This window comes from Panthera onca, chromosome A1, assembly GCF_046562875.1.
Source record: "Panthera onca isolate mPanOnc1 chromosome A1, mPanOnc1 haplotype 2, whole genome shotgun sequence".
In the NCBI taxonomy this organism is placed as follows: domain Eukaryota; kingdom Metazoa; phylum Chordata; class Mammalia; order Carnivora; family Felidae; genus Panthera; species Panthera onca.
The window spans coordinates 28345100-28359988 of record NC_138339.1 but is presented as its reverse complement, the minus strand read 5'-3'; the positions used below and the strand labels follow the sequence as shown (position 1 = coordinate 28359988).

Below are 14889 nucleotides of genomic sequence, written 5' to 3'. Positions count from 1 at the left end.
TACCAGGAAGCTCAGATAAAATTTGCAGCTCAGTTGCAGCCACTTGCAAATCTACTGCTGCCAATATAATTGTGTTCTAATTTATCTTTTGTTCTTAACTTTCTACTTTAATTTGGATTTTCCTTTGTTCTTATTTGGCATATTTTTAATATGTTTTGTATTATTGAATATTTCCTTATAAATACATTAATTCCTGTTAGAAACAAGGTACAATGAAAGTAAATAGATTTAATGACTAGTAATTTTTAAATAATTCCAGTATTTCAGAAAGTTCCAAGAGTGTCAAATAAATTATTATAGTTGTCGTTGTAAATTACTGTAAATTTAGACACAAAGTTTAAATGTTAAAAGACATATAAATGCACCTTAAATAAGGCTATTGAGTGGGTTGAATTGAGTCAGTAATCCAGGTATCCTGGACCCCACTTCTTAGTACTTTTTTCACGAAAAAATTTGTCTTTTCTTATCAACTGGGTGTCTACATACACAATCACCATTTTCTGTGATGTCTGTACTGTAATGATTGTAAAAAGTAACACTTACTTATCTGTCAACATTCGGTAGTCTGCCACTTTAGTGGACAAATCAAGTATTTGATCCAAAATTTCTGCACATATTGTATAATGCTTTTTGTAACGAGCTTGAGCTCTTTCCACAGCAATCTGTTCATGAATTTCCTTCTCTCTGAGGGCTTGCTCCTCAAAATCAATCTTGGCTTGTTTTGCCAAAGCCTAAGAAGACAGAGACATGTTTGAGTCAATATAATTATGCGATGATTCAAATGAAAATAATGTTATAATTTCAATGGGCAAAAAAAAAATCTCTAAATAGAATGAAACCTCCTTTTACATCAAGAAGAACTTAATCATGAAGGAGAACTTTTTTCCTTATTAAGTACTGAGTATGCTGGTGATGACAATATTGGAAATATTCCACTTTTAGCTTATCTTATCAGCAAAACATATTACAGAGAAAAGTGGTCCAACTGTGGAAAGCCCAACATAGATTAACAATAAATTGGATCTTAAGTGTGTAAAAAGAAGCCTTGAGTTCATGGCTTGCAAATCGTCAGAGTCAGGGATCACAGAGAAACGGGCAAGCCTATGCCACCCTAGCATCGTAGCCCCTTCGTACCCATCTTAGGAGCCTTAACTGGGCACATCTGCTCCATTCAGCCGATGCCCTCTGTCTTGGAGTGAGAGAGTTCTAGGACACTGATTTATACTTAGAAAATGTTTTGGAAATTCCCTGATATTACTGGCTTGAGCCTATCACACACGCGCCAACAAATGTTAAACGCATTTAGACAACCAAAAAACCCTTCTGCTGTTACAGCCTTTATAAATCAGTAAAATTCACTCAGGGAACATTTATTTCTGCAGAAAGTAATGAAATACTTAGAGTTTATCATGACCCTCTGCTTGGTTTGCACTATTATATTGTTCAGAGAAACACTTTCTTCACATCAAGTATAAAGGTCAAACTCAGCATGACTAAATGTTGCTTTCAAATAGCTAAACCAGCTCCTTGAGAAATTCTATCCTGTGCTAACATGCTCCAGAAACAATACTTGCCTCCTGTAACTTAACCCGCTGAGTGTAAAATGAAGGTGAACTTGGGCCTTGGAGGAGCTGCCATCAAAGTCAAGCTCCAGCTTGTGTACAGAAGGCAAGTCCTAGGCTCCCACTCAGAGCCCCCCCCTCAGCCTCCATGTCCTGTAAGTGGGGGTATTAATAAGACTAGGCATGCACAGAAAAACTCACCAAACCATCCTGTCAGGGAAAATATTTCCTATGATACTACTCACACATGACTAAATGCCTGACAATGCATTGCTTTCGTCCACTGAACCAAATGGAAGTTTCCTTTGCTTTTGTCGTTGTTTTATTTTGTTTGTTTTTATGGGGAAAGGGGTTGGACTGGGTGACCTCTGAGGTCAGTTCTGTACGTTTGGCAAGTTCGGGAATCACACCAGATTTTGTCCTTGCTGTATCGTTCTGCAGGCCCCGTTTCTCTGGGGCAAGCATATAATGCAAGTACAAAGCTTTAGGGCAGGCTTCATGACCTGCAAAAAGGTCAGAGGAAAGAGGAATCCAAAAGAAAAGCCGTAACTAGATGAGAATTTACAGAGATAGTGACAGTAAAATGAGCTTGGGAGGCCGCTTTACTGCAGAGTGCCCATAAGGCCTGTGAAAATGTTTACGGAGTGACAGGACCCGAGCCTTGAAGAGAAGGGTAGAATGTCCCCAGCAGGAAGAGAGCAGCCTTCACCTCCGAGCTGTCTCCCTCCCTCCTTCCAACCCTTTCCTTCTTTTTAGCTATCAGTCTTCTACCTTTACCCCACCTCGCCTCCCTGTGCTAAACCCACCACAACTTCCTGTCCCATTACAGCAAAGTGGGTTGAAGCCCTAAAAAAAAAAAAAAGAAAGAAGGGAAAGGAAAAAGGAAGTCTGTGGGAGGTAGTAAATCTCAGCGGTTACGAACCCAGACTCTCGAGTCTGACAGAGCCAGCTGTGCTCCTGTCTACACCACTGACAGGCTGTGCGACCGTGAGGTTTCTAAGTCTCATTTTCCTTCTGCGTAAAACGTAGATAAGGAGAGCGTCCACTTCAAAGGCTGTTGTGAGAATTCTATGTGCATGTAATGAACATAGTTCAATGCTTGACTCACGGTAAATACTCATAAAAAGTTAAATATTATTATAATTAAGTACTGCTAGTAATAGCAGGTGGGGCAGAAATCTGAAATCAAAAATTCTTAATATAGAATAGATGCCCAATTACCTTAAAGAAGAGACAAACAGATTTAATCTAAAATCAAAACCAAACCAGACAAAAACTGATGATGGAAAACATGAAGTTCTCTCTCTCTCTCTCTCTCTCTCTCCCCCTCGCTCGTGCTCTCTCTCTCCCTTTCTGCACCAGCACCGTCTATGCTTTCTTTAAATGTACTGGACATTGGCCTAAGCCCTGGGGAAACAGTAGTGAGCAGAAGCAAACATGCTCCCTTCCTCAGGAGCTTACATCCAGTGGGGGCTGGGAGGACAGTGAAAAAGCCACACAATGACTGTATTCTTGCACAGTATAAGTGTCACCAGGGAAGGACTATGGGGTACGGTGCATAACAGGGGGCCTGAACTAGACAAGAAGTGGCAGGTGCACAGAGCTCTGAAAGATGAGGATTTGCTGGGGAAAGGCATTTGGGAAGAAGGAGAAAGGCAGAAGAAATGACTTGTTCAGGATCTGAGAGCAGACCAGTGTGGCCAGAGCCTGGGAGACAGAGGGGAACAAGGTATGAGCAGGGATCTGGTCAAAGGGAAGCCGTGGGTGGGTTTTTGAGTGTGAGGGCAGTGGTCAAATCTGAGAGGCAAGAAGATTCCTCTGGCAGCAGAATGGAGAATGATCTGGAGGAGATGGAAGTAGGGCAGGTCATTTGTAGAAGTTATCTCTAGCTTCCCCTTCATTTTTAACAGGCAGGCAGATGTCTTTTTAACTCCTGCTTTAGGGAATTTCTGCAAGACAAAAAAGCAGAAGCTGCAGGCAACTCCTCTTCACTTTAAAAGGCCATCTTCAAAGGTGAATTAATCTAGGTCACTCAAAGAGAGAGCAGAGAAGGGAAGCTTTTGAGAGCAAAGAGAAAGAGGAAGAGAAAGTGCTCCCTGGCACTTCCTGGGGAGCAGCAGAGCCTCAGGGGGAACACATGAGGGACCAACAGAGACTGGACTCGCCTCCATGAAGACATGTGCCTCATGTGTGGGCTGGTAGCTGAGGCCTCAGATACAACAAGCTGGACCTGGGCCTGATGACGGCAGAGCTTCCCCGATGACGTGGCCTGTGACCTGGGGCACCGTTCGTCTCTGTGAGCAGAGATGGGCTGCTGGAGTTTGAGCTCAGGTTGATTTAAAGAATATAAAAAATGGTAGGTTCTTGCACACCCCAATTGTAGTTGCTAATTCTTAGCCTCTCAAAATGGATGAAGGAGGCCATTGCAGTGGTAGTAGTAGAGACTGGGGTATGGTGTAGACATGGAGAAAAATGGGCAAATTAAAGAGACAGTACATGAAATCGACAGGACTTAGTGATGTTCTGGATATGGAAGAGAGGGTGAAGCAGGGTTCAAGTGGACCCTGAGATTTTACACTTGTGTAACTGGATAAAGGGTGTCGTCATTTATTGGGATATGGAAACTTGAAAAAGGCCAGTTTAGTAACAAGGGTCATAAATTTGGCTTTAACATGTTGAATTTGAGGTGTCTCTGAGACATCTGAGTAGAGATGTCAGGAAAGCAGTTGAACACATGGGTCTTTACTGCAGAAGGCAAGGATATAAATGCAGGAGTCATCTGTCTACTGCAGTGATTACACCCCCATGGTTGTGGATTAGGAGGTCCTCTGAGGAAATAACATAGAGGAGAAAAACAAGAGGCCTGGGACTAAGCTTTAAGGAATCCCGACGTTAACATTTTGGTATTTGAGGAGAATGAGCTGGCAAAGAAGGGGAAGCCAATGAAGTAGGAAGAAAAGCAGGAGAGCATTTCTACAATGGACCTCAGCAGAAAGGGACCACGTGAGAGCAAAACAATAATTAACATTATATAATTAACAGTCCGTATCATTAGCAAACTTAAAATCTTTAATACATTTAAAAGTACTTGGAGAATTTTCCCCCTTCTTCCACCATAAACAATATCAAAAACTACAAAAACAGAAACAAGTTATAAAAACGATTTTAAAAACTCTCTTCTTCACAAAAGTTGAATGATTTGCTGTGGGTAACAAAATGGATTTTGTTTATTTAGTGCATGATGCTGGAAAGAAAAGGTCTGTTCCTTTGGCAAACTCAATTCAACATTTATTTCTTTGGCTCCTACTTATACACCAGCCACTGTTGATGTAGGAGGTGATAGATTCAATGTTTGTGGAGGTAACCTGTGAAGTCAAGCCGTCTCACAGACAGGAGTGCCAGAGAAGCAGACCCTCAGCTTTAGGGAAAGGTAATCATTGTGAGAGGAAGGGATATAATTTTTTTCAGATGCCTCAGAACCTCACAGTTCTGGTCTCTGAGGCTCTACCAGGCCTGAGCATTCCAATCCTCTGAAGTTAATTCAAGGCCAGTTAAAGAAACAAGGAGGGAATCCTTCTCATCACAGTGGGATCAGTCCTACTATAAAGGCTTTACTATTCTGCACTTAATTATCTGGGCTTGAAGCAAACATATTTTTCAACAGGCACTTAGGAAGATTAGTGAAACGCTATTTCTAATGCAAGCAAATGCCATTCAATCCATTCAAGTTTACTCTTATAAAAAAAAAAAAAAAGAGGGATGAAACCGTTATCCACATAATTCAGCTCTTTAAGAGGACACTCGAGATCAGTGTCCCTGTGGCTCAAATTCATGGAGGTATACGGTTCTTCACCCCTACCCCTAACATTTCAGCTATGTCTGTTCTACAAAGGCAAAAGCACCATTTCCCTGACTCTCCAAACAATATTTCTAAAAATCGCATAATTTTGGCAAAAGCTGTATTTCATTTTTGTGGAATATCATCGTGGAAACCATGAAGCTGATAAATAAAGCATTCCCTTCCTATTTTTTGTAAGGTTTTCTCTTCTGTTCAGCCTAGTTTTGTGAATATTTTATGGAAGTAAAGACAGGCTATCGAAAATGCCACTGACATGAATTTTGAATTTCTCCAGTCAAATCTAGACCAACAGATTGAATAAATTTGGAATATCTCCAATAGAAAATAGGCAAGAATTAATCTATACAATCCATTGATAGAACAGATCGATTTTGATTATTAGAGCCATTATATATACATAAAGATAAGGAAAAATATTAACGTATTAAATAATTGAAAGATTAGATATTTTGATTTCCGGAGCTATAAAAGGACCTAGACACAATACCATAGTAACCAAGAGCACACCTATCATCTGGATCTTGGTATCTGTGTACTATTCTCAAATACAATCAACCAGAGTACCCTGGACAAATGGTTCGTTTTGGAGGAAGGAATAATACAATATGGACTTGATATAATCTTGTTTTTTCAGAAAGAAAGGAATCATTTATTAAAGACTTACGGTGTCTTATTAAAAGGAGGCAGCTTAAAAGTGCTCTCACTGACTGAGAATATTCACCTAGAATAAGAAACACCAATACCATTCTAGTAAACTTAGCAGACTGTAAAGAAAAATGAATTCTGTATGCATCCAGAAAAAGGGAGTAATGACACAATTGAAAATTAGATTATCATTAATCTTTTTGATGGTAACACTTTTACCAAAAGAAAATGGAATAATGTATTTAATAAATTCAAGGAAAGAAAATGTGAACTAAGGATTTTATATACAGCAAAACTGACAATCAGGATAAAAGACATCTACTGTTATCAGTATACCATACATAATACCCAATACAATATATAGGGAATATTGTTCCCTGACCCCTTCTTGAGAAATGTACTAGAGAATGAGTTTCAGGCAAGCAAAACAACCAGAGAGATGTGAACATAAAGATGGGTGGTGAACATCAAATATTTGTGAAATCAAGACTAAAGGGAGAGTGTAATATGTAGTAGCTCTATGTGCTGTCAATGTAGTTACAAAAAAATAAAAATGGGGAAATAAGAGAGAGATTGTATAAAAAATTGACTCTAAATACAGCTTTGTTTACCTTGACTTGGTGGAAAAAATCAAAAGTAACTTGAGAAATATTTTTAAGGGAGCTATTGTTTACCGCTTCTCGATCAAGAGCATCCTGGAAATCTTTAAGTCGTCTCTCCTCATACTGTTTTTCTCTGAAAATTCTGTTTTGCCATAAAACTTCCTTTTCATGCCGAACATGCATGAGCTGCACAGCGATCCTGCGTTCCTGCTGGGACTGCCGCATCAACCGGTTAATCAGCTGCTCTTCCCGAAACGCCTCCTGAAAACACCATTGGAGGAGCCAATTATTTGCTAAGGCCATGTCCAAATTTACCATTGGGCTAAGAAGCCTATGCATAAATAATATCTAAAAGGCATAGTATTCATCAGCACCAATTTCTGCCATTTGATTTAAATTTGAACATGGCAAAAATCAAGTTATAAAAATGAAAACTTCCATCAAATATCGTATGTACAATTTTGTTATCTGGAAGCATCATGATCTTGCAAGTCATAATTACTTTAAATGAATTCTTACTTTGTTTAAAATCCAATGAAAAATAAATTTAGTAACTGTTCTCAAGATTTTATAAACAAGGGATAGGATTCATAATTTATAAGCAAGTTTTCAGATGTGAAATATTAGTTGTAAAAACAAATACAGGCTTTGGCTGAAGATGGCAGATCTGGTTAGTTGCCAGTGTGGACATCTCAATGCATGAGTGAGGAAAAGCCACAATCTGATGGAATGGGAAGGCTGGAGGACAATCTAAGGGAAAATGACTTGCTTATCTTATAAAATCTCACTGGTTGTAATATGAAAGAGAAGCTAGATGTATTCTCTTGGCTCTCTTGTCTATTTCAAGAGAACAGAAGGGGAGTCAGTAAGTGAACAGTGGTAAAAAAACATTAAACCAGGAATCAGAAGCCGTTGCCACCCCAGTTGTGCTATTAACTGGTGGTGTGGTCTTGGACAAGTAACTTGGATTTTCAGGGCCTATTTTTGACAGGTGAAATGTGGGATTTTGGTGGAAGATGATCTCCAAAGCCCCTTTGTGGGGTATAAGCTTAGGAAACCCCCAGGCTTACACCAATGAGTTAACAAGGCATAAAGAAATACAAAGTCATAAAATGTTCACACCCGAGTTTGGGTAAACCAGATTGGCACCCCAAGAATAGGGGGATGCAAAGGCACCTTGAGAAGAGGGAGTTGCAAAGGTGCCAGGAATAGGGAGGTGCAAAGGCACCCCTAAATAGAGAGGGTGTGCAACGCCCTCAGAATAGAGAGGGAGAGGCAAAGGTCTAAAATTGGAATGGCACAAACATGCCCAATACATAGGTATATGAAATAAACAGTATTAGATGTTCAGGATGGAAGCACCCCCAGTTTAGTACTATAGCGGAAAAGCTGCTTTCACAGGAGGATAAGCCATGTTAGGTAAATTGATGGACTATAGACAGCTGCGCTGCAGGCAAAGCAGCCCAGAGCAGAGACGGTTAACAAAAGAAAAGGTGCCTTGTCAACCCTGAGGTTATTCCCCCTACCTGCCTCATCCCCAGGCTGGCAAAGATGAACAGAGGTGCTGTCTCATGTCTACTGTAAACAACCTTCCTCCCACTGCCTGGTACCCAGATTTTGTTTTATATTGACCCAAACTCCAAACACTGTATATCTTCAAAACCCCCCTTTTCCCTAATGTCCCCAAGTTAATGTTCACAATTTCTTTGTCTCTTTGTACACACCCATCATGCTTGTAAGCCTTCTGATCTGAATAAATATGGGGCAAGGACCCTTATTCTGGGCTCTTGTCTTTTCCTGGACGTTAGCCATCTCTCGCTTTCAATCCTGCATCCTGCTCTTTTGCTAGACAAGAGAGAACTTTAGACCCAGAGTCTACAACACCCCTTCATGCTCTCATTCTGCCTAAATAGAGACATCATGTGGAAGGAGGAGTTCCCAAGGGGGAAGATGTAAAAGAATACCTAAACATTGGAGTTTCCCACTTTTCTTAAATATGAAATTTATTGTCAAATTGGTTTCCATACAACACCCAGTGCTCCTCCCAACAGCTGCCCTCCTTAATGCCCATCACCCACCCTCCTCTCCCTCCCACTCCCCATCAACCCTCAGTTTATTCTCAGTTTTTAAGAGTCTCTAATGGTTTGGCTCTCTCTCTTTCTCTCTTTTTTTTTCCTTCCCCTCCCCCATGGTCTTCTGTTAAGTTTCTCAAGATCCACATAAGAGTGAAAATATATGGTATCTGTATTTCTCTGTATGACTTATTTAACTTTGCATAACACTCTCCATTTAACACTGAACAATCCAATTATTTAGGAAGAAAATCTGGCATCATTAATGACATTGTTTCAAATGATCTCTGCCACTATGAAATGGGAGATATACTGTATATGTTTTCAGAATCTAGATGCAAATAACAATAATGTTCTGTGGTAAATTCCAAAACCTGAACCTGGGAATTATATAAAAATGTAGATGAAATAAAATTTCAACCGAAAATAAGTATGAAATTTTTTGTTAGTGCCACATAGAAGATAAAAAAAATTAAATTGTGAACAACTTTGAAACATATCTAATCTAATTATAAAATTCTAGAAACTTTAATGTTAATCATTTGTTTCCTTTTGAGATCCAGTAGTGGAGCTGAGGCAGCATGTAAAAATGGCCCCAAATTCTTCAGTTTTCTTCCTCCACATCCTTGCAATGGTATCCTGCAGATATTCTTATCAAAAAGAAGAATCTATTTCTCCACTCCTTAAATATGAGGTATGGGGTACCCATTGAACTTGAATCGACCAATGGGACATTAGCAAAACAAAACAAACAAAAACTTGGGGTCTGATTTTCTTAATTGTCTTGTGACCCCACGACTGTCATCACATTTTCTGGTCTGTTAGAAAATGAGAGACCATATAGAGAGAGGCACCAGTCTTCCCTGCTGGACCTGATGAAGCTCCAGCCAACCCACCAGCTGATGAAAGACAGGTAGGAGATGCCAGCTGAGACCAGCAAAAGGACAGCATAGCTGAGCCCAGCCCAAACAGCCTACTACATTTTGGGGTGGTTTGGGATACATAAGGCATAGTCACAGCTGTATTTTTAAAAAATATGACCTTGATTTATTATTCCAAGTAAGTTCTATAATTAATATAGAGTATATTCTATATTTAGTTGTTTATATGGCAAGGCAATTTAGTTGTATAAATGAGATCTGGTCATTCTGACACTTGTAAAGAAGAAACTGGATTGGTCAGAACTGTTTTGATTACTGCTTGGGTGATAACACATTATGGTTAGAAAGGGAAAAAGAAAAGGAAATTATTGTTGAATTCTGAGTCACTATTATGGATATGAAGCTTTAGTATGAAGAATCATCAAGCGTATTAAGACCTGCACTCAAAAGTTGAATGGAAAAGATTTATTTTTTGTTCCATTGTACAAGTAGTTCATATTTTAGAAATAGACTTTTCCAAGAATTTCACTGGAATGTGGAACACATTAGGTGCTCAGTGCAGCCTACAGATGTCCATTTATCCTGTAACACAGATGAAATATCTTATATCTGCAATGGATAAAATAAAAAATAATAGAAGTCACATTTCTCTCTTTTTTAAATATTTCTTAATGTTTACTTATTTTTGAGAGAGAGAGGGATACAGAGTGTGAGCTGGGAAGGGGTGGAAAGAGAGAAAGTACAGACTCCAAAGCAGGCTGTAGGCTCCAGGCTCTGAGCTGTCAGCACAGAGCCCAAAGCAGGGCTCGAACTCATGAACCATGAGATCATGACCTAAGCCAAAGTCCAATACTTAACTGAATGAGCCACTCAGGCAGCCCCACCTTTCTCTTTTAATTATACTTGTGGAAGATTTAGACAGAATTACAATCCAAAATACCCTCAATTTAATTACCAGGCCCTCTGCCTCCCCCAGGAGCTGGAGCTACAAGCTTACCCTGGTCCATGCCATGGTTCAGTTATCCAAAGGTGCCCAAGCAGCTCTTGTGGAGGAATGGGATATTGTCAGAAAGACCTTGAAGCTAAATATTCAGGCGTATTTGGGTTAAGAAGTGGGGGAAGAGTCTGATGTTCAAATGCCAGTTTCAAGTAAACAATACAGAAAAGGTTTGGGGAAGGTAGACACAGTTGAGTTGGAGTGAATCCCAAGAACCAATCAAGATGCTAGCCAGAAGACCACAGAACCAGTTGGGAGACAAACTGGGTTCATAGTCTCCACTTAAATGCCTATACTAAACTCATCACCTTTCCTTCAGTCCTGGTGCTCCCCCAGTATTTCCCCATCTCTGTTGATAACCGAATAAAACTATGACTCTGTGACCTAAAATGCTAGGACCATCCTAAATTCAATCTGCTCTTATAATTCCTAATCTCCAATTTTCAATGAAGTGGTCTATTTTAACTCCTATGTATGTTTTTAAATCAGCCCTACTCCATTCTATACCTATTGTTCTGCCCCTACCTTAAACAATGTCAGCCCTTCCTTTACCATGCCTTCCCCCCCAATCCTTCTCCAAAATTCATCCTCCAAAAAACTCAAAGTGATATTTCTAACCCTAAATCTCATCATTTCTCATTCATATAATCACATTTGTTTATAAATCACTAGGCAAGATAACAACTTGAGCACAGATCTCTGGCTCTCCCTTCACAAGCCCAACTAAAACAGAGTATACAAACCCCAGGGGGACACTGCCACAACTTGGAAGCTAGAGAAGATATTCAGAGGCATTTCTGGTAGATGAAGTACAAATGGAGCCAGAATAAAAGCATCCAGGGCTGACATCAGATTCATGACATGCTCCCCAAAAGCAGTAGGTACTTGAGGGAAGCAGAGGAAATTCTAGCCCTGACAAATGCCATTTTCTCTTTGGAAGACAGAAGGATGGATAAAAAAACATGCCACGTTGCACATGGGAATTTCACATTCCACCACTGTGAAACAGTGACCCTAGTGTCCACTGTGCAGGGAGGTTGGGACATAACACTTCACTAAAGGAGGCGGTAGGAATGGAGGCTCCTTGCTGCATACCCCAGCCTGGCTGTAGGAATAGTATCTTTCCCCAACACTGAGAAGAAACAGTTCCCTTGATGGAAATATCCAGAGCACTAACTTCCTTTAATGTCTTTTAGGTGGCTGGATCCCTGAACAAATCTCTGTCTGTTTGCATATGATATGATCTTATATACAGAAAACTCTAGGGGCACCTGAGTGGCTCAGTCAGTAGAGCCTCTGACTCCTCCTTTCAGCTCAGTTCATGATCTCATGGTTGTGGGATCAAGCCTTGCATCACACTCCGTGCTTAGTGTCAAGTTTGCTTGGGATTCTCTCTCTCTCATTCTCTCTCTCTGTCTCTCTCCCTCTGCCTCTCTCTCCCCCACCTCTCTCTCAAGTATATTAAAAAAAAAAAAGAAAAGAAAACTCTAAAGACTCCAACAACAGCAACAAAAAATATCTGTCAGAACTAAAAAACATATTCACTAAAGTTGCAGGATACAAAATCAACATATGAAAATCTGTTGTGTTCCTATACACAATGGATAATCTGAAAAAGAGATGAGGAAAATAATCCCATTCATAATAGCATCAAAAATAATTATTTATGAATAAATTCAACCAAGGAAGTAAAAGGTCTGTGCACTAAAAACTACAAAACATTGGTGAAATACACAACTGGTGAAATACACATTGGTGGAATTGAAGAATACAAAAATAGATGGAAAGATATCTCATGTTCATGAGATTGGAAGAATCAGTAATGCTAACATGTCCATAATATTTAAAGTCATCTACAGATTCAATAAAATCCCTATCAAATTTCCAATAGCATTTTTCACAGAAATTAAAAAAAAAAGCACTACTAAAATTCATATGGAACCACAGAAAACATTGAATAGGCAAAACATTCTTGAGCAAGAAGAACAGAACTGTAGGCATCACACTGCCTGATTTCAAAATATATTACAAAGTTACAGTATTCAAAACAGTATGGTACTGTCATAAAAGCAGACATATAGACCAATGGAATAGAATTGAGTCCAGAAATAACTCCATACTTCTACAGTCAGCTGATCTTCAACAAAAGTGCCAAGGCTACCTAATGGGTAAAGACAGCATCTTCAACAAATGGTGCTGGAAAAACTGGATGTCCACATGCAGAAGAATGAAAATGTACCCTTATCTCACACTGTATACAAGATTCAACTCAAAATGGATTAAAGACGTACACATAAGACCTGAAATTATAAAACTACTAGAAGAAACTATAGAGGAAAAATCTTGACATTGGTCTAGACAATATTTTTTGTTTATTTTTTTGATTTTTGTTTTTTTTAATATGACCCCAAAAACACAGGCAACAAAAGCAAACATATATAAGTGGAAATACATCTAATTTCATGAAAAGTTTCTACATAGTAAAGGAGACCATCAGCAGAGTGAAGATGTAACCTACAGAATGGGAAAAAGTATTTGCAAATGTACCTTTAGTTAATATCCAAAATATATAAGGAACTCAAACAACTTAATAGCAAAACCCCAAATAAACCAATTTAAAAATGGGCAAAGGACCCGAACAGACATTTCTCAAAAGAAGACAAACAAATGGCCAATAGGTATACGAGAAGGTGCTCAACATCACTAATTACCAGGGAAATGCAAATTAAAACTATAATGAGATATCACTTTACATCTGTTGGAGTGGCTATTACATTAAAAAATAAACACACACACACACACACAAGAGATAACAAGTGCTGGCAAGTCTGTGGAGAAAAGGGAACCCTTGGAAACTGATGCTGAGAATGTAAATTGGTGTAGCCTTTATGGAATATAATATGGTTTGTTCCTCAAAAAATTATGAATAGAACTACCATTCGACCCAGCAATCCCACTTCTGGGCATATATGCAAAGAAAATTAAATCACTGTCTCAAAGAGATGTCTGCATCCCCGTGTTCGTTGTAGCACTATTCCCAATAGCCAAGATATGGAAAAACCTAAGATTCCACTGATGGATAAATGGATAAAGAAAAATTAGTATATATACACAATGGGCACATTATTAAGCCTTAAAAAAGAAGGAAACTCTGCCATTTGTGACAACATGGATGAACCTGGAAGGCATTATGCTAAGTGAAATAAGTCAAGCATAGAAAGATAAATACTGCAAAATCCCACTTATATGTCAATCTAAAAAAGTTGAATTTATAAATGTAGATCTTAAGTGTTCTCACCAAACACACAAAAAATTATGTGAGGTGATGGATATGCCAATTAGTTTCATTATGGCAATAATTTCACAAGGTATACATATATCAAATCATCACATTGTACACATTAAGTATATACAATATTTATTTGTCAATTATACCTCAAAAGAACTGGGAAAAAGCTCCCTCTTACCTCCAAAAGTAGCAATAGATACACGTCGTTGACGTAGATTTTAGATTTCTTTTTTGTCAGTATTTTTTAAATGTGGGAAAATATACATAAAAATTACCATCTCAAATATTTTTAAGGGTACAATTCAGTGGTAAAAAGCACATTCACGATATTGTATAACCATCACCAGATTTTAGATTCTTCAGTGATTGTTTTGCACAGATTTTTTTTTCCTGAGTGTATTTGCTGTGATGATGTGAAGTTTTTCTGTTGACATTTGATTCAGAGTAACAGATACTAAATAAATAAGATACACAAATGTATGCATAAAAGACTACATTTTTGCAAAGTTTCCATCGCTATTATTCAAGGAATATCGAAATATCTTACCTCTTGTGCTTCGTGGGCTATTAACTGGTCCATTAACAGCCTCCGCCGTCTTTTCTCCCTTTGCTCTCGTGCAAAAGCATCCTCCTCAAGGCGCTTTTGGATTTTTTTAATGTAGTCATCATCCGAATACGTGTTTAATAAATCCGTAGTTGTCTGGCCTGCTGTATCTGAAGAAGGCTTGGAGGCACTAAGGACAACAGTTTTTATTGGGATTTAGAAAAACAGTGTAACCACATGCTGCTACTTGAGACTATGGAGGAAGACCTCGGGGAAAAGGCTCCCTTCAGTGCTCGGTTAACTTATTGATACAAGCATTAAAGCAAATCTTAGAACTTCATTGTGACACCTATGGCTTATCGTTAGATTCCATTCGCTGTATTTCTGGACTCTAGGTTGGGAGATCCTCAGCATAGCCTTAGCATAGCCTTCTTTCTA

General features: G+C 38.9%; 1 protein-coding gene across 1 annotated transcript in view; it reads right to left on the bottom strand.

Annotated features, from left to right (window-relative positions):
- The window catches only part of SPEF2 (sperm flagellar and cilia associated 2), a 184021-nt gene that overhangs the window by 137575 nt on the left and 31557 nt on the right, over positions 1-14889 (bottom strand). The window contains exons 7-9 of the mRNA XM_081796051.1: positions 14455-14641; positions 6741-6929; positions 544-731 (exon numbers count right to left, since the gene is read on the bottom strand). Coding sequence (XP_081652177.1) covers positions 544-731; positions 6741-6929; positions 14455-14641 — 564 coding nt within the window. The remainder of the gene's footprint in view (positions 1-543; positions 732-6740; positions 6930-14454; positions 14642-14889) is intronic.